Raw genomic sequence first — 26,145 nt, 5'->3', positions numbered from 1 at the left:
CAGATAGGAGCTTGAAACCTCTACAGTAGGTTTCTCTGATACGTTAAATCTAATGGTGTGATTTTCATTAATGTTCTACAACTTTTAGGGGGTGTTTCCCCCTTTTTTTCGAAAATCAGGCAAATTTTCTCAGGCGCGTAACTTTTGATGGGTAAAACTAAACTTCATGAAACTTATATATTTGAAATCAGCATTAAAATCTGATTTTTTTTTATGTATCTATTGGTATCAACATTCTGTCTTTTAGAGCTTCGGTTACTATAGAGCTGGATCGCTCCTTACTTACAGTTCGTTACCACGAACTGTTTGATTATTTTAGTTTATCTGCTGAAGATGGTCACTGTATATGTGACCAAAATATCCAAAGATTCTGTAACTATTTTTACTGTCTAATGAAAGGATTTATCCCTATTGAACTTTTATTTGTTCGAAATTGAAAACTAAAATTCAAATAACAATTAAGATCACAGAAAAGAAAATATCAATGTTTATAAAACGATTTTGTGTCTAAATTCTTCTTTTTTGGACTATTACATTCAAACATATAGACCAATGTTGCCTAAATTACGCTTTGAAAATGAATATGTTTTGATTTTTGAAGAAGTCCACTTTGTTCTTTGAAGTGAAGTTTTACAAAGACAAATCTATTCGGCTCTTTTATCCCTTTTAAAGGACTACGTTTAGAATGAAGCTAGTATGAATTAAATAAAAAAAACAAGTTTTTTTAACTGAAAGTAAGGAGCGACATTAAAACTTAAAACGAACTGAAATTATTCCGTATATGAAAGAAGCTGTCCCCTCCTCAACGCCTCGCTCTTTACGCTAAAGTTTTTTACTGTTTTAAAAAATAAAGTTTTGTGACAGAGTCAAAGTTTAGCATAAAGAGCGAGGCGTTTAGGAGGGGACAGCCCCTTTTACATACGGAATAATTTCTGTTCGTTTTATGTTTTAATGTCGCTCCTTACTTTCAGTTAAAAAAAACACTTATATTTTTTATTTAATTTATGAGCATTTTTAAAGTAATGCAGCTTTGATTTTGGCTCATCGTACATGAATATGTAGAATGAAATTTGCATATTAATTTTATTGTTTTGGCTAAGTGGCTTTATTAAAATTTTTTCAGGACTTAATTTATGAATTAACTTACGTAACGAACTTCTATATTTGTATGTTTTCATTACATATATTGGGGAGTTTACCCCTAATCAATACCTCGCTCTTTACGCGAAAGTTCGAATTTTGTTCGAATCACAAAGGCCGGTTAATTAGAATAGATAGCTCTTTTGAAAGTACTAAAAAAAACTTTAGCGTAAAGGGCAAGGTATTGACTAGGGGGCAAACCGTTTCATTACGTAATAATTTCTGTTTGTTTTAAGTTTTGATGTTACTTTCAGTTGAAAAAACTTATTTTTTGATTTAATTTCTGAGCGTTTTTTAAATAATGCTGGGAAATCCAGTGCCTCCTTCATAAAAATGCCCCTTCCCCCGCGCAAACACCCTCCATGGGAGGATCCTCCCCCCACTCGCCCCCCCCCCAACCAGAAGAAAATCCCTCCTGAAATGTCTGTATACTTCCCATTTGCCAATACTATATGTAACCAGTGGGCAAAGTTCATAACTTGCACCCCTTCCCCCGAGAACTGTGGGGGATTAAGTCATCCTTAAAGACCTATTTGTTAGATTTTCGACAATGCTGAACAAAATGGCTATCTTAAAATTTCGATTGGGTGACTTCGGGAAAAAAATTAGCATGGGAGGGGGCCAAGTTGCCCTCTAATTTTTTCTGATCACTTAAAAAGGGCACTAGAACTTTTTAATTTACGCTCAGATGAGCCCTTTCACGATATTCTAGGACTCCTGGATCATTGTGATCACCCCTAGGAAAAAAAAACAAACAGTCGTCCGTGATCTTGCTTATGGCAAAGAATAAAAAACTTCACATTTTTGTAGATTTGAGCTGAAACTTCTTTAGTAGGGTTCTCTGATACGCTGAATCTGAAGATGTGATTTTCATTAAAATTATTTGACTTTTAGAGGCTGTTTCCCCCTTTTTCGAAAATAAGGCAAATTTTCTCAGGCGCGTAACTTTTGATGGGCAAAACTAAACTTAATAAAACTTATATATTTGAAATAAGCATAAAAATCCGATCCTATTGATGTATCTATTGGTATCAAAATTACGGTTTTTAGACGTTTGGTTACTATTGAGCCGGGTCGCTCCCTACTTACAGTTCGTTACCACGATTTTGTGTCTAAATTCTTCTTTTTTGGACTATTACATTCAAACATATAGACCAATGGTGCCTAAATTACGCTTTGAAAATGAATATGTTTTAATTTTTGAAGAAGTCCATTTTATTCTTTGAAGTGAAGTTTTACAAAGACAAATCTATTCGGCTTTTTTATCCGTTTTAAAGGTCTATGTTTAGAATGAAATTAGTATGAATTAAATAAAAAACAAGTTTTTTATCTGAAAGTAAGGAGCGACATTAAAATATTAAAAGAACATAAATTATTCCGTATATGAAAGGGGCTGTCCCCTCCTCAACGCCTCGCTCTTTATGATAAAGTTTTTTATTGTTTTAAAAAATAAAGTTTTCTGACAGAGTGAAACTTTAGCGTAAAAAGCGAGGCGTTGAGGAGGGGACAGCCCCTTTCATATATGGTATAATTTCTGTTCGTTTTAAGTTTTAATGTCGCTCCTTATTTTCAGTTAAAAAAAAAACTTGTTTTTTTTTAATTTAATTTCGTAACGTTTTTGAATTAATGCAGCTTTGATTTTGGCTCACTGTACATGAATAATTAGAATGAAATTTGCTTTTTAATTTTATTGTTTTGGCTAAATACCTTTCTCGAAATTTCGTTATGACGTAACTTACGAATTAACTTACGTAACAAACTTCTATATTTGTATTTTATTTTTATTATGTGTATTAGGGAGTTTACCCCTAGTCAATACCTCGCTCTTTACGCTAAAGTTCAAATTTTGTTTGAATCACACCCCCCTGAATCACAAAGACCGTTTAATTTGAATACATAGCTCTTTTGAAAGTACTAAAAAAAAACGTTAGCGTAAAGGGCGAGGTATTGACTAGGGGGAAACCCCCTTCATATACGTAATAATTTCTTTTTGTTTTAAGTTGTAATGTTGCTCCTTACTTTTAGTTAAAAAAACTTGTTTTTTTTTGTTTAATTTCTGATAGTTTTTTAAATAATACTGGGAAATCCGGCGCCCCCTTCATAAAAATGTCCCTTCCCCCACGGAAAAGTCCTCCATGGAAAGATCCACCACCGACCCCCTCCCCGCACCAGTAGAAAATCCCTCCTGAAACGTCTGTATACTTCCCATTTACCAATACAATAAGTAAACAGTGGGCAAAGTTCATAATTTGCAGCCCTTCCCCCGGGAACTGTGGGGGATTAAGTCATCCTTAAAGACGTATTTATCATATTTTCGACTATGCTGAACAAAATGGCTATCTTAAAATTTCGATTGGGTGACTTCGGGGAAAAAATTAGCATGGGAGGGGGCAAAGTTGCCCTCTAATTTTTTTTGATCGCTTAAAAAGGGCACTAGAACTTTTAATTTACGTTCAAAGCCTTCACACGATATTCTAAAACCACTGGGTTGATACTATCAACCCTGGGAAAAAAAAACAAAAAAAAAATAAATAAACACGCATCCATAATTTTTCTTCTGGCAAAAAATGTAAAATTTCCTATTTTTCTTGATAGGAGCTTGAAACTTCTATAATAGGGTTCTCTAAAACGCTGAATCTGAAGATGTGATTTTCATTAAAATTATTTGACTTTTAGGGGCTGTTTCCCCCTTTTTTCGAAAATAAGGCAAATTTTCTCATGCGCGTAACTTTTGATGGGTAAGACTAAACATAATCAAACTTATATATTTGAAATCAACATAAAAATCCGATTCTATTGATGTATCTATTAGAGTCAAAATTACGTTTTTAGACTTTTGGTTACTATTGAGCCGGGTCGCTCCTTACTTACAGTTCGTTACCACGAACTGTTTGATGAAACTTTAGTGTATATCAGTCTGATGGAGTAAGATTGATATTAAAAAATATAATCGCATTATTTTCCAGAGCTTTTTTTATTCTATCTATTTCTCAATGATATAATGATCAAAGAGAAATAGCTTCAAACATATATTGCTTTCAGTAAATCGCGAATGACACTTGGCCTATAATTGGGTTACGAGGGTGACGACTTCCCTGTTCATGTATCTAGTAATTTCAGTTCGTTTTAAGTTTGAGTTGAATATCTGTTTTATTTTTTGTACCTCATAAAATCATTATTGTTCCATTTTCATTAAGTATAATTCCGTTTCCTTTAGCTATTATTTTATTGTTCATTATAATTTCCGTTACTTTTTTGGCTTTTCTCAAGACATTGCTTCCCTCTTTATTTTTGTTAATTTTTTTTTATTTAATCTCTGTTTGTTTTTAATTTGTTTCCTAAAAACGGAAAAAAATGAAAGAAGAGCTAAAAAAAACTCTTGAAGATAATGATTCAGCTATTTATGACTTCAGAAGACCCTAATTGAATAAGCAATTAACATTGACCTATTACTGAGGGACCAAATTAAACAAAAAAAATGATAATAAAAAATCTGAATCTATGCAAAAAGAACACATTCCTGAATGTATAGTACTTTTGTGGTTGCCTTCTAAGCAAGGAGTAATGGATAAATGAATAAAATGTTTTAGCATTGTTTTCAGTTTTTATTTTGGGACGCTTTTACCCCAAAAGGCCTTTAAACGTTCTTTTTGTCACTGTGTTCTCACAGTCGTCAAATAGACTCAAGATTAATTTCTAAATTAATTCATAATCAGTTCAAGTAGAGTTATATTGTCTTTGAATGGTCACTATAAGCAAATTGCCAGGTGTCAAATCATTACAAATTTTATCCTCCTTTCAAAAAAGAAAAAAAAACAACAAACAATTTAACATTATAGTTTACAGCCTTTTTCATAAAATTTTAAAACAATAAAAATCGTCATTAAGATCAATAAAAATTCACAGATGATATGTATTTTCAAGCCCTTCTAATATTAACAAAAGATACTAGATAATATGTTTAATTAGAATAGAATATAAGAAACTTAACCTACTTTGAATTAAAATTGAAATTTAAATCGGCCATTAATTTTCATACAGCAAGATTTTTATTATAAAATATTCAAAAATTCCAGTAGGAAAGTGGTCGTCCATCATTTACTTTCGTCTACTAGAAATGTCCTAAGGTTTATAAATTCTTGTTATTGATTTATTCCACTTTTACGTTTCCATGAGCATCCTTCCTGTATAAACAAAATTATAGATTGTGAGAACATAGTATTTTTGCTTTATCGATGGAAAATATCCGTAACTTAAACGGTTTTTTTGCACAAAGGAAGAAATGTTCTTCGTTCACACAAGAAAAGTTCGTTCACTCAAAATTCAGCATGCGCGTAAAATACTACAACGGGTGGAAGTTTAATGCCCGAACCGCACCATATTCACATCTGTAGAGAAAATACGCAGTTTTAACAATGTCTTGCAACACTGTAACATTGCTAAATCTTGCCCAGCAATTTTATACTAGCATACTACTTTTTTTTGTCTTCTGTCAGGTTCGCATTACAGATGGAAAAAATGCCTTTTCAGACTTCCATCTTTTCTAGATTCAAAAAATTATGCCTCAACTCTGACTCTGATTGGTTAATAAATATTTTTATGCTGGAAAGTTGAAAAATATTGTAGTTCAGAAATTACTAACGACATACATAATTGATACTTATGTCGTGGATAGTTTTGATTTCGTCAATAAATGTGACATGGTATGTCCTGGGCCTAAAGAATAGAGCTGATTTAATCACAGCCAATTGATATGCAGCTTAGTGATAGCTGGCAATACATGTGTGAGCGGAGGGATAGTTAAATTTGCGTGCAATCAAGTCTCGTAACCCTTAATCGTCTTAGCGTTTAGACAACTTATTACCAGAGTGATCCAGTTGGACCCCAGAGGATCCACAAGAGACTGACGGGGGTTTAACGTAATATGATGGAAATGGGGGTTTACAATTTGCAAATGGGGGTCCACAAAAATTTATCTGGTTTAGATAAAGATGAAATGAATAGTAGTAGCAGTAACAGTAGTAGCAGTAGTACTAGCAGTAGCAGAAGTAGAATTTGTTGTAGTCTTAACTCTAGCAGCAATAGAAAGAGTAGCAGTAGCAAAAGTAGTAGAGTAGCAGTAGCAGTAGTAGTAGCAGTATTAGGATGAAAATACTGCTTCTTGGGTATTCCAACGTCCCTCACAACAAGCGCTGTAAATTTCAGCTTCATACTCGATCATTCCTATCATATTGCTGATACTTGTTTTTGGTTTAATGTGGTTGTTGACTTATGGTTTAAAAAATGCATTTTTTTAAGATTTTTTAAAAATTAATATATACAAAACACAAAGACTATTGTCACAAGTGTTAAATATGCGGAAACGGAACTCTAAAGGGGTTTTCAGGATGGTCTTAAAAATTATAATGGTTTATACGCTTTATTGTTGTTGATTGACGATTTATGGCTGTCATTTGCATTGGAATGCAAGCAGTATGATTCCAACATCAGTTTGGGACGTTTGGGGTACACTATATTGAGAGAAACGTATCTATTATAACAAACAAAATACGAAAACTGAAACGAAAACTTTAACGAAAACTGAAGAAGCAAAATATTTTTCCAATGAGATGGCATAAACACAGAAATAAAACAAAACTAGTCAAAGATCCTGTCAGGTTCACCTAAATTAATGATAATAAATCTTTTATTTCAGCCATTTATGAAACTTTATGTTTGTATATCTTCGGCTCAATTCTTTGCATAAGTAAATAGACCTTCAACTGTTTTGCTTTTAAAAATTACTATTTTGTAGCTTTTGCTTTTACTACTATCTAGGTTTTACTAATTATTTTCTTCTATTACAGGAGCAAGATCCAGCAATCTGGGGAGAACCTGCTATTAGCAGTACTAAAGAAGCATTAATGATTCGTTATACAATTCTACCCTATTTTTATACCCAATTTTACAATCATGTGATGTATGGTAACACAGTTGCAAGACCTTTATTCCACGAGTAAGTTCCAACTAGTTAGAATTTTGTTGATTTTGGATTCAAAACATCAATGATTTACCACAAAATTGAAGCACATGGCTTTCTAATCCAATGAATGTCAAGATAATTTAAGAGAAAATAGTTTTTGAAGGATTGGTCCCTATATTAGGATAGTTTAATTATTTCTGTTGAGTTCTGTATTCAAGAAGACATCAGTAACCTATTCCGGAAGAGGCCAAAGTTTCAGAACGCAAGATAATCCAAACAAGTTTATATAAACCTGGTTTTTCGAAGGAATGGTTTCAATATTATGTTTTTATTTACCTACCATACAGTAAGGCTGCTGGAATCCAAGATTTATCTCCAAGCACATTACGACAAAGCTTTCTCTCGGTTACTTTGATCCCTGAAATCCGTAGAAGCCCCTAGTGAGGATGTCTGAAAGACTTTCCCCACCAGGGCCTGGGAGGTTTTCCTCTCCGAAGGGAGGCATAAGACCTTCTAATACTATTTGAGAAAGTTTGGCTGGAGAACCTCCTTGAATATACTGTTGGACAACCAGTTAGAGCTGGATGAAGCTGTCGGAGCTGGATTGCCTATAGAATGGTCTAGGGAAGCAAAACCTTTTGTTTGATACTCGGTCAAAGCAAGTGCTGTCAGCAAGTTTTCTTAGCGATCTATTTTCTAAGGCTACCAATCGGTGTTTGTCCTCCTCTTTCCAGGTCCAAGTCTCCGCTTCTTAAATTGATACCAGAACAACTAGGACTCAGAAAAGAAGTGTTTTCATTTTCTGTAGTAGCAAGTTGTTTTTCCAGATTAAGTACCATGGCTTTAAACATGCTGAAGGGTGTGCAAGGTGTCATATAATGTACTTTAAGAAGTCACTTGTAGAAAGCGACTGGCTTCCTGGATGGTCGAAGTGGCTCACCTATTTGGCCTTCTAGCAATTTTGCTAGGACAGCTTTTATATGCCGTGATGTCCTCGTTGCTTTTACTTTGCTAGTATTGGTCTTCCTCCCAAATTAGCTTGTTTCATCATCAGTGTCGTTACCATTTGAGTGCAGTTCCTCTAATTACTCGTTTAACCGATAAGCTGGGAGTAGTGCCGTTGGCTCCTGGACAAGTGTAATAACAGTGTTCAAACATACATAAACAGATTGAGGGAGAAATAGAATCACTGCTCCTCTCCTCTAGGGAAGAGAATCGGTTAATAAAACCTTTATTGATCTGCATCAAACTTATCGAATTTAGCCCAGTAAAACAGCGTTTGAGGTCAAACAAATTGCAACAAAAATTATTTTTGCACCAAAAAATCAGGAGAACAACATACTAAAAGCTCACCACAATCCACCGATGGGAAAAAGTTTGACAGGAGAAAAAAGAAGGGGAAGAGAAAAAATTCTGAAAAAATGCCAGGACCTCTGATTTTAGCGTTGTAAATACCTAGTCCTGTATATTTCAAGTTACACAACCTGAGCTCTGCACCTTAGTTATCTTGTAACGCTACAGGGATTATCTTAGAGAGCCAGCGGGGGAAACAGGGGGAAAATAAGTAACACTCAGAGTTGCTTGATTTTATCGCAATAAAGACTGTTTCTGATATTATTTGAGACGCAAAATCCAAATCTTCCTTCAGAATACTAGTTTTCCCTCATCGGAAAAACTGGCAGAGGGTGAAAAGTAGGGAAATTGAATTCTCTTTCTTCTTTTTTTTTGCTGCGGAGCCCATTTCAACAAGGATTCGATCAGAGTATATTAAGAATCATCACGGTGTATAAAATTGGTACAGATTGATTGTTCTTCGACAAATCACAGACTTAAAACAAATCAAATAATAAAAAACTTAAAACAGGAACTTAGTTGTTAAAATCATCATCAAGGTCAATGCTTTCTGAATTTTAGAAGTCGGTACCAAGACACTCGGCACATGCTTTTGTGCAGTGAAGTCCGTTTCTTTTGCAACTGCAACGCTTAGTTTCACAACCTGACTTGCAAGCACATCGTACCATTCTCAGTAGTGCTTTGAGTGCTAGCTTTGAGTCCATCGTTACAGGTACGTACTTGGTTCTGTCTAGCCGCCGACCCCAGTCAACCTCAGCCAGATCAGCTGAGCAACCCATCCACTCCATGACCTGTCAGAAAAATCTGAAGAAGTGAAACTTCGCAGCTGACAATGTCGAAGGCAAGCTTTCTGGGCGGACGAACGAGGTCGAAGAAGCCAGTTTTGTGACAAATATGGTGTGACACAAATCCTGAAGGTTGGTATCAGCTTTAGCCCGATAGACAAGCAGTGTGAGCTTTTCAACTGCACTGATGATCTGATGCTTTTCTGAGTTCTTCCGGTGAAAAACCGCCGCATTTTTTTGGAATTCTTCATTGATCTTAGCCAAAATAAGTGAGACTGGCTTTCCTACGCCGTCGAACCTAGTGGTCGTATCACATCCCAGAAAAGCATGGATGGGCAGTATGACCTCTGTGAGTTCCCCAAGCTTGCTTTTTAGTTCTCCTATGTTGCAGAGTTTGGATGTTCCCGGCTTGGTCTCCGCTCGAAATAAAAGTGGGTAGCTTCCTGGCTGGCAATGGTGAAGAAGCAACACGAGCAGGTCTGTGTTATTGCCAACAAGACAGGTTTCTACCTCAGAACAACTTGTCACTGCGGCTGTTGCAATAATGAAATCTGCATCACCTAAAGCATACACCACGCGACATCCTGACGAGCTTAGCGCTCCACCAAGCGGGAGGATGAATTTTCCCTTGTTCTTCAGGTTGTTCAGGAAAAAGTCCTTTTTGAGGGTTGCCGTTGTTGTCTCAGTAAAGTCGATATCAGGAGATCTTATTCCGTTCGATCTGTTCAAGTGAGTCTGGTCTTTTGTTGACGGTGAATCTTCGTATCCGTCAAACACAACCGTAGCATTTCCAAAATGAGCTTTGACATAGCTAGCTTAGGCCAGACACATTTTTCCAAAAGTAGCGCCAGTTGTCCAAGGCAATTTATGTAGGAGCCATCCTTCATCTACAACATATTTGAAACTCTTGAAAGATTCGCAGAAGACCCTCCGATCATTTTCCAGAGGGCATTTGAGAGGGAAGCCTTGTCAGCTCTGCGTAGTAGTTGGTATGACCCGAAAAGTGCAGGAGGAAAATTGAAAAGTTTATAACCAAGAGTATCCGACAGATCCTGACCGTCGGCAGTGGCTACAGCTGCTAGTCGCTGGAACAATAACGTTAGGTCAATCTCGACCGGCTCACCATCAAGCTTCGGAGCTGACTTTGCAGCCATAGTTATGACTTTATCTTTCCTTTTGAGTTCAAAAGTCTCTGCTGGCTTTCCAGCCATCCCTTGCAGTATGTGCAAGGGATGGCACCTTTGCTTCCAAGCGTAGAGAGACTGCTATCATCTCTTTTGCTCTGAAGACAGATTGCACATTGTGAAGCCATACTCGTCTGAAATGAAGATACGAAAGATTCAGTAACAGAGAACTTGATGAATAACCTGATTATAATATTAATATTAGAATATAATATTAGAATATTACATAATTAATATAATTAAAATATTTATATAATTAGAATATTAATATAATTAGAATATAATAATAGAATATTAGAATATAATATTAGAATATAACTTAATTAGAATATTAGAATAATATTAGAATAACAGAGAACTTAATTCAGTAACAGAGAACTTGATGTGGGAAGAGGACTGAAGCCGCGAATCTCCTTTATTATTATTGTTATTATTATTCATTGGAAAACACGTCATACAAAAAAGGAAAAGACGGAGCAATAAGCAAAACAAAAGCAGTACACACAAACTTAGGAGTTATACATGTGGTTTTTAGTGACGAACGCTGGAGCTAAGATCTAAATCAGCTCTTAGAACAAATTACACATAACAAGAAAGAAAAAACTCAATTATACGCTGCTCTGTAGGTACGCGACATGTTTCTTTTTTTTTAGACTCTTAAATACTGAACAAACATAAATAATATGAACATCATTGCATCAAGCTGCAATTGGTAAAAAAAATAACCCAAATAATCATCAGTGAATTAAAAAAGGTACAGTAGATAATCATATCAACTAGTGTAAATATGACAAGAAACAGTAAAACCAATTAAACGAACCAGTCCCCGACGCAAGCACAAAACTGAAACTTTACACGACTGATAAGATATTGTCAGCACTCCCTGTTTGTGAAATTTTTTAGTTGGATAATTAGGGAGATACGGAGCAAAGAAATTCACGAGATTTGTCCTCTTCTTGTAGAAAACCGAAATTGAAGCACAAATTAAACGAACATAGCGAACTGTAGTCAGTGAGGTAACTAACACAGTTTCCACGGATTGATCATTTCAAGAATTAAGATTCGGTGCCAGGAGCCGCAAGATGGCGTGGTTAAAAATATAAATAAAATTTCACTAAACTGATCATAGTCTTAAATTAAAAGCGAAATAATACTCAATTATAAAATATAAACAAAACATGACTAACATTCTTGAAGATTCAGAACAAAAATGACCAAAAATTCACAAGAAAACTTGCCTATTTTGAGCATTCAGCACGTTACATTTTTGGGTAATTCAGTCACTGAAGAGACAATAGATGTCAGTCCAGAGAACTCGTCACTAGGTGTCATGCCGAAGGCTAACTTGTTGATGCCAGGTCTATATCCTGCTAGCAGGATGGTCGCATCCTAACATCGCAGTGACCTGGAAAACCAAAATCTCCCCTTCTTCCCCCCTTTCCCCCCTCATAAATGTTCAGGGGACAGAGTAATCGAGATTATTATGCAAGATTTGGCTTCTACGTTAAAAATTACATCGGAAATCATCTTGACTTGGATCAATCCGAACACTTCTGGATTTTGCAAAATTTCCCCTGGTTCCCCCGTTTTTCCCCTGCCACGGATTTTCCCATGGGTGGATTCTGGTGGGCTTTTAGTATGTTATTCTCTGATTTTTCTGCAGTTTGACGTTGGGCCTTTTATTGAGCTATTTTTACTGGGCTAATTGTTGTAAATGCTTTTAATAATACCAAAAATATGACTGTGCGTGCCAGAAAGTGCCACGACGTGCCAGAAACCGTCTAGTAAGATTACACTAAAAGCTTGTTTGAAGTTGATAAGTAATTGGTATAGATCTCTATGGAATTTAAAATATCCCAAACTTGTTTGACAACGAACATTCGGTCGTTGGTGGATCTGTTTTGACAGATGCCAGTTTGACACTCAGGGATTACAGTCCTTGTCAGGTTTATGTTATGATCATAAGCCCATTATGATATGTACAATGGTCACATTATACACATTTCAAAGTGATGACACAGATGACATTTTCAAAGTAATATATCCTTTAGTTAACCTTTGTTTCAAGGGTTTAGCATTGGCTAACGCTTTGGGTGGACCTCTATTGTCTTCTGACAGACAGAAAATCAGGAAAAGTGCTTGTAAAATGATTTTTTTAGAGGACCAGAGCCTCTATTAAAAAATATCCTTACACTCGGGCTTAGAACTAAGCACAAATCGTCACTTACATTCAGGTTGTTAGTATAGTCTATTCGAAAGACACTATGTACATACCGGTTGTAAAAAAGGTGTATCTGAAACATACCCAGATAATTTAATGGTTTTAAGCTAGAATTTCAACAAATGCTGAGGGATATATTGAACTAAATCAAAATGTATTATGTACATCCAGGCTGTCAAATTATTTTTTTGCAATATCTTAGAAATTGTAAGATTATTAAGTCAAAATTTCAAGGAATGTTGAAAAAGAAGACCAGAAATTATTATTATCAAAAAATAAATGAAACACAAAACCAACAAAAGTTAAAATGAATAATCAAACATATAGAAAATAAAAACAGATATGAATGAATAAAACATTCTAAAGTGAGCAATAATTATAATGAATCCTCAAGGTAAACTTAAACAAGCAAAAATTCCTACTAAAAGGATTTTGTCTCCCTCCTCCCTCATCGTAACCCTTTAAATGTGTATTGCGTCATTTACGCTTTACTGACAACAAAATAAATGTTAATCATTCTTTTGAAATTGTAACATTGGAAAATCAGGGAGTTGAAATCCAAATAGCTCTATTATATCCCTAGATAGAACAGTTCAGGGCACTGAAATATAAATTAAGAGCAACTCTTCTCAATAGAAAATGAAATTTTAACAACATAATTTAATTAAAACAGTTCCAGGCATCAGGAGAGGGACCCCAAAGTGCCTTTGTCGTAAATCCCAAGGACTAGGTGTCTATGGATGCTCTATCTTAGGATTGAAGAGCTATGAAGTTACCTTATGGACGTATTCTTTGTTTCTGGAAAATAATTTATTTTTTTTTTAATTAGCCGTAAGAAGAAACAGAAAACAAACCATTATCAGTTTAAATGAAAAATGAATTAATTTTTTTTCAATCTGCATTAATACTTTTATAAATGATTGTCGAAAATCCGCCAATAAGTTCAGTTTGTTGAGGTAAGCAATCTTTTGGTTCCAAACAAGTGCTTAGGTTAGTAAAATAAACTATTCTAGTCTTTTTTTTCTTAGGTTTCCAACCGACACAAATACATGGAATATTGACGAACAGTTCCTAATTGGCCCTGCCTTTATGGTATCTCCTGTCCTATATCAGGTAAATTATAAAAGTTTTAAAGTAAGAAACTACACTTTAATACTTAAAACATTCAAAAATATAGCTTTTACTGAAATTTCCTTAGGAAAGGTTGCTATCAATTTTTTTTAAAGAAAAACAAAATAAATCTGTAAAGAAAAACAGTAAAATAGCGAAAATAAAACAAAAATAAAAACTCGTATTTTGGGCTAAACTTCTTCTACTCTCTTAGCACTTCTACTCTCTACTCTCTCTATGCTCGCCGGCTTGTATTAACTAGTAAACTAGTTTAGATTTCAGGAACAAATCCGTATCCTTGAGATTTCACCCTTTACCTTAGAGGGAAGTATTTGCCCAAGATTTGAGTCATATCATTGACAAGTCCTATATATTTGGAAAAAAAACATAAAACTGTAATGCTATATGTGCAAAATTATTACATTTCTGACAATTTTCACCAAATTATCCGCTTTTATGACATTTAACCTCGGTCTAGAATATAATTCCGCATTATCTAAAAATTGCTTTTTATCTTTAGATAGTAGATGGTTTTCAAGTTCTGACTTTGATACATCATGTAATTTCTAATTTCAAAAAAATACGTCTATTAATATTCACAGTGTTGTGTTATATTTTCCATTCTAAACCTAAAGTATTGAGGTGCTGTCAATTCACAGCTTGGATGATTTTAGTTGAAATTATAACACATCTTCTGATGATTACAGTAGAGTTTAATCAAACGATTACTTTGCCCAGTTCACGACAGTAGCTGCTCCTTCAAAAATAAGCTTAATTTCTGACTTGGAATATTTTCATGTTCTCTGTAAATCATATTTGCATATTTTGTGACGCAGTAGGTTGATGTTTTATGAATATCGTACATAGGAAAAACCTTTACCTATTTTCTTGGCAAGAATTTGGTAAAGAACGAGCCCATTGTCAACAATTGCTTTACCACCAAAAAATGCACTTAAGAAATTATATAGTGCTATCACTTTTGCCTAAGCCAATGTTTAAATGAATGCTGCCAAAAAACTTACCCTATCATAGTATTTCTAGCATATGAGATAATCCCTTCTTTTCAAAACCGGCAATATTTTTTATTCCTATTTTTCAATCTATAAACGAGAGAAATGTTTTAAATATATTTTCAATAAAAGGTAAAGGCTCTCTTTTGCTGTTTAATCATATCGTATGAAACGTTTCAATGTCAATAATAATTAAAAAATGCATTAAAAAAAACAAAAAACTGTCAAGTGTGGTACGATCTTCAGTTGAAGCTGATTAAGAAATTGTAAGAATTGTACCGAATAATCTTAATGATAACAGATTGTTGTGAAAACAAATTTCAAAGAATTGCCTGAAACCATCCAATATTGGCTCAGATCATACAGTCGGGATCACCATAGCTGAAAATCTAATACAGGGCAGTGGCGGATCTAGGGGGCGAGGGACACCCCCCCCCCTAACGTAATAAAGTTGCTCCTTACGCAATTTTATCGGATCAACCTATTTTGTCCCACCCCCCGAAGAAAAATCCTGGATCCGCCCCTGATACAAGGGAATTATAGTTACGATTTTGAGCAACAGGGAAAATTGCTTTCTCGTATGGGAAACTTTGACGAATCTGCTTTTGTATACTTGTTTTCCTTTTCTGTTATTTTTTGGTTGCCGCTAGTGGGGCGCTGAAGTATCATAGAGAAACGTTTAAGGGCTAATATAAAAGGAAATTGCTGTAACTACGTGCTTTTTTTACGCAACAGAAAATAATATAAAAAATTGTTGAGTCAGATGAAAATCACATTTGGAGTTTCAGATGAAAAGATACCATTTACGGGTTACTTCTTCATTTAAGTTTCTTTGTAAAACAGTCTTACTTTTCGTGTTACGAAAAGTTTGATCCTTTTCGCTGGCGGCCATAAGTTTCCGTATTTTTCTATCCTCTAATCTCATCCAGGTTCCTTTTTCTTATCCAAAAATGGTCGTGAAAAATTGTGTATCAAAGGTGGAAGTTGGAAACAGTTTATTATATAAGGTCGAAAAGCTATTTTTACACATTGGAGAACAGTATCTTAGACGGAACTTGAATCCTTCAAAGACGGGGTCTGGTGGACATTAGAAGGAATGTCATAGTTCTAACGGGTATAGCTTTACAGATGCTCATGTTTTTCCAAGTGTATAGGACATGTCGATGATACGATGCAAAGCTGGGGCAAATGTTTTCTTCGAAGATAAATGGTATAATCTCAAAGATACATATTTCTTCCTCAAATCTGAAGCTAGCTTACAGCTGGTTTCGTCATTTCTTAAGAATGAAAGGGAGTCTCTGTAATTTTTTTTATTTCCGACCTGGATTCTGGAACTAAAGAAAGGCGTCGTCAGTATGAGATATAAAAAGCTTCCCAGGTAAGTCATAGAACTAAAAGTAGAGAACTAAATTCATTCAGAATGAAACGCATTTTGTTCCCGAGGAACCAATTTTCGGTACTAATTGTCTTTTCTTATTTCTTATCATAAATAGAAACTTCATTGCTTCAAGATGACCAGGCTTGTATGATGAATGTGAGTATATTTTTGACCAAGATATGTCTTAATTTTAAGTCATTCTTTCTTAGAGAGTACTCGTTTATTGAATGTTATAATCACACCTTGAATCACAACCAAACTCGCAAATGAATTTATGCTAAGGTAACAGATAAATTACGATATCCCGCTAAATGTATTTGATACCTTGAAATAATTTTGCAAACTTCAGCTTCGGCTAAGGTAGATCCACAGGGAACTCTCAAAGCCGCTAAATAATTTAAATGATATTTTCTTTGAGCTGATTTTTAGTGTTTTTCTAGAAGGTATGCTAAAACATTACTAGGGACTGTTTTTTCTGAACTTAAAAGAAAATTTTGCTTCGTTTGATCGAAAAAATTCAGACTTTCCAATGTTTTAAGTTTTTTAAAAGTGAATATCTCTATCTCCGGCACAAAACGGAATAAGTTAAAGTTTTTCTAAGATTTCGGGATCGTAGATGATGGCTTTCAGTTGTCATTTGTGCGGATCTCTTATCCAAGCTCTACAGGTTATGGCAAGACCGTCCAATCAATTGGAAGTAGTTCGGCCACTTTAACTGAAAAAGATTTATAATGGACGTGATGAGGTGATTCTTTAAGGTTCCGAATCCTCTTAAAAGCATGTCAGAAGCAAAAAATTCTAGGTATTAAAAAAAGAAAATACTGAATATGGATAAAGCCATTAAAACTGTAGCCTACTGGCTAGAGCAAGTTGTGAACATTCAGAAAAAAATAATCTGGAGTAGATTTTTGGAAACTTTTGCGTTATATGCCCGTGCAAAACAGCTGAATGGTTTGAGAAAGGACCTTCCCTGACCTAATTTGTCGTATTGAGTTGGTGTCCATACTAAGCGTACCACGACCATGATTGCTAAATTACGCTCAAATGGCCCATAATTAGCAGATGAAGTTTGCTACTATATCGAGTATTAAAATTATTTTTTCTGTCACACAAGTAAACAGGACACACACAACCGTTGCTACTATTTTTAGCAATGGGCTTACTTTCTTGCATGGATTTTTGGCAGTACTGACTGGTTCCTTTTTCATATATTTCTGACCTACAATTCTTAATATGAAAAAATCTTAGAAGCATGAGAATATTTAAAACATATTATTATGTGTAGAATCCAACAATCCCAAGATCCTTTGGAAGAATCCGATTTCCTTAAGAGTTTTTGGGATGAAAGGATATAACATGTTTCCTAGGACCAGGCATTCAAGCGACTCAATAGTTCACTGAACTTTTCCCATTTATAGAATATATTTTCATAGAAGATATATTTAGAATATATTTCTATAGAATATATTTTCAAATTCGTACTATAACTGGTATGTCCATAAAATTTATAGATTTACTTTGTACTTTAGGATACAACTGTTATTGAGGCTTATTTCCCAGATGCAAGATGGTATAGCTACTATGATGTAAGTATCTATTTTATGCTTTTTTTCCTTTTAAGTTTACATTTTGATTTTGTACAACTTGAAAATATAACTGTGATAAAGAACTGTTTTCTTTTTTGGCTATCCCAAAAGCCTCACCAGTAATGTTTTTTAGTAATTCTATGGTGACACAGCTTTGTTTTCGAACATTTAAAACTTTATATTAATTAAATGTCCCATTATTTAGGATTTGATCTAATCGTATGCTTAAACACAAAGCCTACTTTAGCCATTTTTACACCCTCCATGTATAATGACCACCAAATGGCTACCGCTCATAGTAACAATAGTGAAGCAAAAAACAAATTAACTTGAAAATTTTAATTTTGAAATATAGGCAGGGTTCTGCTTTGCCAAGGATCTGAACTCTTTCAGTGAGACAACCCAACAACGGAAACTATCTCCGCAGCCAATTCCATTCTTTTTAAACAATATATATAATTTTTTGTGGGTCAATATCCTTGAAACCATCCCATTGGCTGTGCGAATGTACAAATCACATAGAATCAATTAATAAACATACAGCAGACAAATTTTTGAATCATCATCCGTGTTTATTTTATATGTAATTAAGACAAGATTGTTGATTATTAGCTTGAAAGTACATTTTTAGATGCCACAGAAAAACTACTCTAATCAATTGCCTTTCTCGAAATGAGCTTGTGCCATAGCCCTTTCACCGTGTCGGATCGATTTGAATAGTATACCGTTGAAAGATATGGTTGAGAACTCCGTTTTCGAGAATCACAAGCCTCTACCTTGAATAACAAGGATATTCAATTTTTTGTATTGGCAGCACTGATGTGTCTCATTTTTTTATGATTTCACCCCTTATTAGGCGATTGTATTTGGTCAGTGCTATTAGAAAAAGTAAGCAGCAACACCAAGTGTCATTTTTAAGTAATCAAAGTGATAGGGTTAGAGCAAAGTATAGTTTTCTATAATCTTCTGCAGAAACCATCAGTGTTTCTGCTAAAAAGGCCAATATATCGAAAAATTCAGGGATAACCATTTAAGTTTTTAATATTTAAAACCCTACATGGAAGGCTTTAGACTTGTACCTTGAAAAACTACAGCAAACGGACCTGTTCTTCCATATTGTACCATAAAACAACATTCTTTTCCCAAAGAGGGTCAAATTAACGGGAACACAAATTCTGATAAAGCCAGGTGGTATGACCCATAATTTTCTAATATGTTAAAAAGGAGGCTGTGAGCCCTCACCCTCACTTAGAAAACAGCTCTAAAGTCAATGTGGCATTGAGTTCCTTGTTTGTCCATAAATTGTCAGATCATAATGAAATAAATGCTGCAGTGATTACTTAGGTTTTTGATAAATCATGAGCAAATAATAAACATTTTAAGAAAAATAAATTTTCAGTAAACATTTTAGGTTCCACCGCAAAGTGTCATTTCTGCCATTTTATACCATAAAGTGCGAATTTTCGCCGAAAGAGGGTCAAAATATCGGGAAAGCAAATTGTCATGGTAAATTGTCAAGATAACCAAGCAATTTATCATTTTTGAAAACCCCCGCTGGAAGTTTTGAATCTCCTATCTTGAAAAACGAGGGAAATCACTTTTTTTCACACTTAGCTGTATCTCATTCTAGTTCCTTTTTTTCTCCACGGCTAACAGGTTACCGCAGGATCTCAGGGAGGTATTTAATTACTCTGTTGAAAGCTGATATTTCTTTCTACGTGCTCCTTGTACCCTCATTTGAATGACTTCATGGTAAAGTGCCATGGGACATCTTATGGAGTGAAAAAAATTGGAGGGATGATGACTGTACAATTGTAATTTCCATGACGGAACACCCTTCACTAAAGGTTTGCGATCCCCTTTGTATAATCTGATCCCAGTCCCCTTGGTAAGAGATAACTCCAAAGCTTGTTTTGAACAAAAAAAAACCTACCAAACACATTTCTTCTATTTTATAATATACCTAAATACATAATCCAATATTTAAAGACCTATTTCTGAAAAGAAAAATTCGGCTTCTTTAGTTTCTATACCTAAATCAAACACGGATTTTTTTTTTTGAAAGTTTTCGTTTTTGTGCCCAAGAAACTAAAATTTAGCAAACTAAAAAAAAGAGTTTTTCTTACGGAAGTAAATAACAAAATTAAAACTTAAAGCAAGCAAAAATTGCTGCTTTGCAGACTCTGCAAGATTTACCCTATCTACAAAGCTAGCCGAAATAAACGGACTTATCACTGGCTGCTTATTTGAGTTAGTTTTGTGCAGATATATCTTTCTTAAGCAATAGTTTCTATGCCTTTGGTCTTTAATTTCTGAGTTTCCTCTCTAATTTCTAATAATTTTTTCATTATTATTAATTAAGGAAGGAGTCTCCCTTTAATGTTTACTATCCCCATCGGCCTTTGCACCTAAAGTTTGTGACCAGTAAAAAAACGTCTGATATTAATCACCAATAGATTTTTTTTGGCATTAAAAGGAAGACGAGGAATAAGCCTTGCTAGGCTTCTTCCCCCCGACCCTCACCCCCTGTAATTTCCCTCAGATAATTCTTCCTTGGCAAATTCCCCGTCCCCGAAACCCCCGCAGTAGCACTCTCTTATATGCTGAATCTAATGTTGTGAATTTTTTAACATCGATTAGCCTACCTTTTTCGTGGGTCTTTTCCCCATTTTTGAAAATTTGGCAATTTTTTTCAGGGTTGTGGCGTTTGATGTGCAATGTTAAACTTAATGAAGTTTATATGTTTGGCATCTGCGTAAAAAACAATTCTTCTCATTTATTAATTTTTATCAAAATTCCTGTTCTTAGAACGTTGGATACTACTGGCCCGATTTGCTCCTTACTTTCAGTTCGTTATCACTAACTGATCGATTCTACACATCGATTCTACACATATATTCTCCACGTACTTTGGAATAAGTAAAATTTTCCAGAATCCCTTGTTTTCTTCATTCTTTTAATTTGTCTTGAATTCCCCTTGGCTATTGAATTTTACACGTGAAGAGAATTTTCTAAGGGTGATTTGTCAGGGAAACTTTCTATGGGGGAGCTATTATCCCCATTGGGGAGATCACCCCGAGAGGATTTCCTGGGGGAAGTTTTAGGATGGAGTTTTCTGCGGTTTTGTGGAATTTTACTGGGTAAATTCCCTTGGGGGACTTTTCCAGAGGGGAATAAACCGACCACCAAAGGAAATAGAGTTGTATAGAATAGGTGTTAATCCGAATATACTGTATATAAAGCTGGTGGTTCAAGACACAGTCACAAAAGGTACTACGTACTATACAATTCGCTTCGTATTTACTTACTTTCCGTCATTGTGAAAAAATTTCCGAAGAAATGACGGGTTATAACAGCATTATAAGGCAGGACAAGCAAGAAACGAATAAAAAATTATTTGTGTTATCAACAAGTAATTCATGTAATATCCAGAGTTAGGATCGGAAGTTGTAAATTAGTGACCATCATTTGCCCTTCAATGTGGACAAATTAGGGGTATTATCCTTATTATAAAAATTAATTTTAATGTTCTCAACAGGGAACAGAAATTACGGCGAGAGGTCAAACCGTTTCCTTATCTGCTCCATTAACGTTCATTAATCTTCACATCAGAGGAGGCTACGTAATTCCTACTCAAGAACCAGCAGTAAATACTGAAAGCAGGTAAGTTTTTAACTCAATATGTATATCCCTCTTCCAACTAATTAATTAAAAAGTGTATTTGATGTCTAAAATTTCTTTAATTATTGCATGATGTGTCTGTCTTATTTTACAATTATACGTAATAATTTGATATTTCCTGTTAAAATAATTACTGCTCTTAGATATAAGTGATCTATAAGGACAACACTAATTAATTTGAAGGAAAGTATAACTTAACCTACAGTTTCAAATAAAAAGTTAAGTGAAGAAGTTTAATAATTCAATAATAGTGCTCTCAACCCGTTGCTTTTTTGTGTAGCCTTACTTTCGCCCACTATTTAAAATTGCAACTATTTTCAAAGGTGTACCAAGAATCCGGTGCAGTCTGTAGACTTTGAATAACTCCTTACCAAAATTCATGGCAAGAAGCAGGTAATTATTTTTAAATTTTATAAGTATCGACTGCAGCCATCCTAAATACCTAGAATAAAAAACGGTTTTCTTCTAATGTTTGACTCATCTTAGTAGTAAAACTTTGTTTCAAAAACTAATTTATAAGAATTTTGGAAGAGGGCTTGAAACCCCTTGAAAATGCTGTTGGGTTGAAATTAAGTTTATAAAAGTGAAATCACTATTGTTGAAAACCCTTAACTGGACGTTTTAAGTTCCTTCCATTCATTTTATGCCGTGAAATATCACATTTAAGTTTGTATGGGACTGATTTCTTTTTTTTTTTTTCGTTTTTTTTTATATTTGTTTAAGGTTAGGAACAACAGCTAAAGAAACACTTGTAATTCTATAAGAATAAATAGCTACTTGAGATACCTTGATAGGAGAAGCATTTTTTTTTGTTTAATTTACATTAAAAAAAAACATATCTTATATAAAAGAGGGGGACCCTTCGTTATCCTTGCTGTGCTTTTACACTTTGCCATAGAACCTATAACACTAGCATAGCTTAAGACTTTACGTTAAGGCTCATTCATAATCAGAATTTACCAATATCAAGATTTGGCTAGCGCTAATTTCAGCCAATTAGAATATGTCATTTATAATTTTGTGGTTGCTATCGTCCATTCAGGACAAAATAAATTTTATGACTGATCTAGAGTAACCGTCATAAATGGAATGATGAGGAGAAGCTGAAAAGCTAACCCTCTAATTTTTGGAGTGTGCGGTATATTTTTGCTCTATATTTTATAGATTAGCCAACCTCGAACAGTAAACCATTCCTTGAGCGGAAACTGCTTTTGTGGACAGCAAGACACCCATGAAAAACTATAAACTTTATTTTGAACCTTTGCAAAATACGGAAAATAAAGATAAATTGTTTGTATATTGGGTAGGGCAAGCTAGCGTATGGTTCAAGTTTTTTCTGTTTTCTCTGCATAACACAAATATTTTACTAAATGCTGACTCGTCAATACACAAACTCTTAATTGCTCAAGTCTTAACATCATGTAAAAGCACCAAAAAAAAAGAATTAGGAGTGAATTCTTTGTTTTGTTAAAATCCCAATGGGTGTTATTGTATCTTTAGATAAAAGTGACGCTGTATATAAATTATAAGGAAATGTTAAGCTATTCATTTAAAGTTTGTTGAATAGCAATTACCCATAAATGGTAAATCCCACTTAGAATTTTTCAGTTTTAAAGGCTCTTTGACTTCTTTCCAAGCTTACTTGGGATCCTTAACTTTATCCTAGTTACTTTGCCTGGGTCATGCGTGCGTTTTGGCTTACGAATGAGGTAATATCAACAATGGCAGGATTTTATTTCGAAATGAAATAGGTATAATTAATCACAACTCGTGTTACTTCAGTTGTTTGATCAATGACAGCTTAGTTACGTGCTGTCAAGGATCTCAATAGTATTGTGTTAAAATAATTTCCTTGTTATCTAACTCTTTTTTTCTAGTCGTCGAAACCCAATGGGCATGATTGTGGCTTTGGATGACAATGAAGCAGCGACAGGGTTATTGTTTTATGACGATGGTGACTCTATTGATCCAGTAAATAATGGATATTACTTCTTGGCCTCTATTCAAGTGTCAACTAGTCAATTAGAGTTCGTTGTAGAGAACAACACATACGAAGAAATGGCTTCTCTGACTATGGGACAAATAAGAATAATGGGTGTAAAGGCAAATCCAACAACAGTACAAGTCAATGGAGCAAATGTTGATTTTACTGTGCTTGAATCTGGAGTAAGTTTATTGCATATTTTACCGTCATACTTGTAAGCTAGGTGGGGAAAAAACAACTCTCATGTTCTTTCGCATGTATCTGGAAATTTTTTTTCTGAGGAAAGAGGGAGTATGCTGGAAGACAAATTCTAAGGAAGGGGGTCAGGACCACATACTGACAAAAAGGGTTTTTTACCAAGCTAAATGCAATTGTCTGCGGAGAGTATACTGTCTTCGTGTTTTTTTTTTCACGGGACACCTTATGAAACAGGCTGACATATAATTTGGCAAAAGACCTCATTCAAAGAAAATAGTTAGTTCCAAAAAAACTTGTGTACCGATAGGTCGGATTGCGTTCAAAGTAGGAAAGACTTTTGTTTACAGAAATCAATGTAGCAAAAAACTCGATTGTTAAACTTCGGGTGTCTACTCAGCCTTATGGTCTGTATTTCGGTTCCTCGATCTACCAAAATACAGCTACTTGACAATATTTCATTTGTCATATTCGTTTTAAATCAATTACATGATATTGTTACAAACTATAAATCAACGCAATACTATATATTTATTTTGACTTGATTCTGTCCATCGCCTTTCCTTCGGTTATATGTTCTCTTTTTTAATGCAAATCTTGGTGGATTGGTCGTTGGACTTCTATTGTCGTTGGACCTTGCAAGCAATCGCCACCGGGCCTTGGCGCTCGGTAGGCTTATATATATATTAAATAAAAAAAGCAAGTTTTTTTAACTGAAAGTAAGGAGCGACATTAAAACTTAAAACGAACAGAAATTATTCCGTATATGAAAGGGGCCGTCCCCTCCTCAACGCCTCGCTCTTTACGCTAAAGTTTTTCATTGTTAAAAAAAAAAAATAGAGTTGTGAGAAAGAGTCAAACTTGAGGAGGGGACAGCCCCTTTCATATACGGAATAATTTCTGTTCATTTTAAGTTTTGATGTCGCTCCTTACTTTCAGTTAAAAAAAAACTTGGTTTTTTATTTAATTTTTGAACGTTTTTGAATAAATACAGGTTTTGATCTCGGCTCACCGTACATCAATAATTACAACAAAATTTTCATATTAATTTTACTTTTATTTGGTTAAATGGCTTTCTCGAAACTTTTTTAATTTTATTTACGAACTTTTTTATTAGTAATAAATATACGTAACTTACGAATTAACTTACGTGACGAACTTCTATATTCATATATTTTGAATACGTATATTAGGGGGTTTACCTCCTAGTCAATACTTTGCTCTTTAAGCGAAAGCTCGAATTTTGTTCTAATTGTTTAAAAATGACCCCTTGATCACAAAGGCCGTTAATTAGAATAAATAGCTCTTATGAAAGTACTAAAAAATGTCTGGCTTAAAGAGCAAGGTATTGACCAGGGGGTGAACCCAATCATATATGTAATAGTTTCTGTTCTTTTAAATTTTTGATGTTGCTGCTGTTGCAGTTGAAAAACTTGTTTTTTTTATATTTAATTTCTGATCTTTTTTTAAATAATGCTGGGAAGTCCGGCGTCCCCTTCATAGCAATGTCCCTTCTCCCATGAAAACTTCCTTCATGGAAAGATTCTCCCAAATAACCCCCGAACCCCCCCCCCACTACCAGGAGAAATCTCCCCTGAAAACATCTGTATACTTCCCAATAACCAATACTATATGTTAACATTGGGTAAAGTTCATAACTTTCAGCCCTCCCTCTGGGAACTTCAGGGGATTAAGTCATCCTAAAAGATATACTTATAATATTTTCGAACATGCTGAACAAAATGGCTATCTCAAAATTTGTATCAGGTAACTTTGAGGAAAAAATGAGCGTGGGAGGGGGCCTAGTTGCCCTCCATTTTTTTTGTCACTTAAAAAGGGCACTAGAAATTTTAATTTCCATTCTAATGAGCCCTCCCACGATATTCTAGGACCACTGGGTCGATACGATCACCCATGGGGAAAAAAAGATCTTTCTTCTGGCAAAAAATGCAAAATTCCACATTTTTGTAGATAGGAGCTTGAAACCTCTACAGTAGGGTTCTCTGCTACACGGAATATGATGGTGTGATTTTCATTAAGGTTCTATAACGTTTAAGGGGTCTTTCCCCCTTTTTATTGAAAATCAGCCAAATTTTTTTAGGCGCGTAACTTTTGATGGGTAGGATTAAACTTGATGAAACTTATATATTTTAAATCAGCATTAAAATTTGATTCTTTTAATGTATCTATTTGTATCAAAATACCGTTTTCTAGAGTTTCGGTTACCATTGAGCCGGGTCGCTTCTTACTTACAGTTACCATGCAATAGCATGATCATCTCGTTGTTCTTTATTTTTAAGTCCTTCATGCTAGTTTATCAAACTTCCTGTTGCATCAAACTCCATCCTGTTAATGCATAAAAAAAATCATCCGTTTTATGGGATTTGTATGCTCTTGGAAATCGTTGTGATTCTCACAGTTACTTCTTTGTTAACCTCAGGTTTCATTTACGATACGATGTAATCATTCCTGTCTCATGTATTCTAACCGCAGATTTCTTTGTCCGTGATTTTTATTTGGGATTCGTGTGATGCTTGTTGTTGCATGTCTTCTAGC

The 26,145-nt window shown here is 34.6% G+C and overlaps 1 protein-coding gene across 1 annotated transcript in view; it reads left to right on the top strand.

The window, feature by feature from the left end:
• Positions 1 to 26,145, top strand: part of LOC148942917 (sucrase-isomaltase, intestinal-like) — a 104,014-nt gene that overhangs the window by 76,612 nt on the left and 1,257 nt on the right. The window contains exons 9-13 of the mRNA XM_089102396.1: positions 6,987 to 7,135; positions 13,674 to 13,758; positions 17,673 to 17,729; positions 21,268 to 21,392; positions 23,288 to 23,576. Of these exons, the coding sequence (XP_088958522.1) occupies positions 6,987 to 7,135; positions 13,674 to 13,758; positions 17,673 to 17,729; positions 21,268 to 21,392; positions 23,288 to 23,576 (705 nt within the window). The remainder of the gene's footprint in view (positions 1 to 6,986; positions 7,136 to 13,673; positions 13,759 to 17,672; positions 17,730 to 21,267; positions 21,393 to 23,287; positions 23,577 to 26,145) is intronic.

This window comes from Artemia sp. Qi Xiang Cuo, chromosome 16, assembly GCF_049724085.1.
Source record: "Artemia sp. Qi Xiang Cuo chromosome 16, ASM4972408v1, whole genome shotgun sequence".
NCBI lineage: Eukaryota > Metazoa > Arthropoda > Branchiopoda > Anostraca > Artemiidae > Artemia > Artemia sp. Qi Xiang Cuo.
The sequence above is the reverse complement of the archived record's forward strand: the minus strand, read 5'-3'. Positions and strand labels throughout refer to the sequence as shown.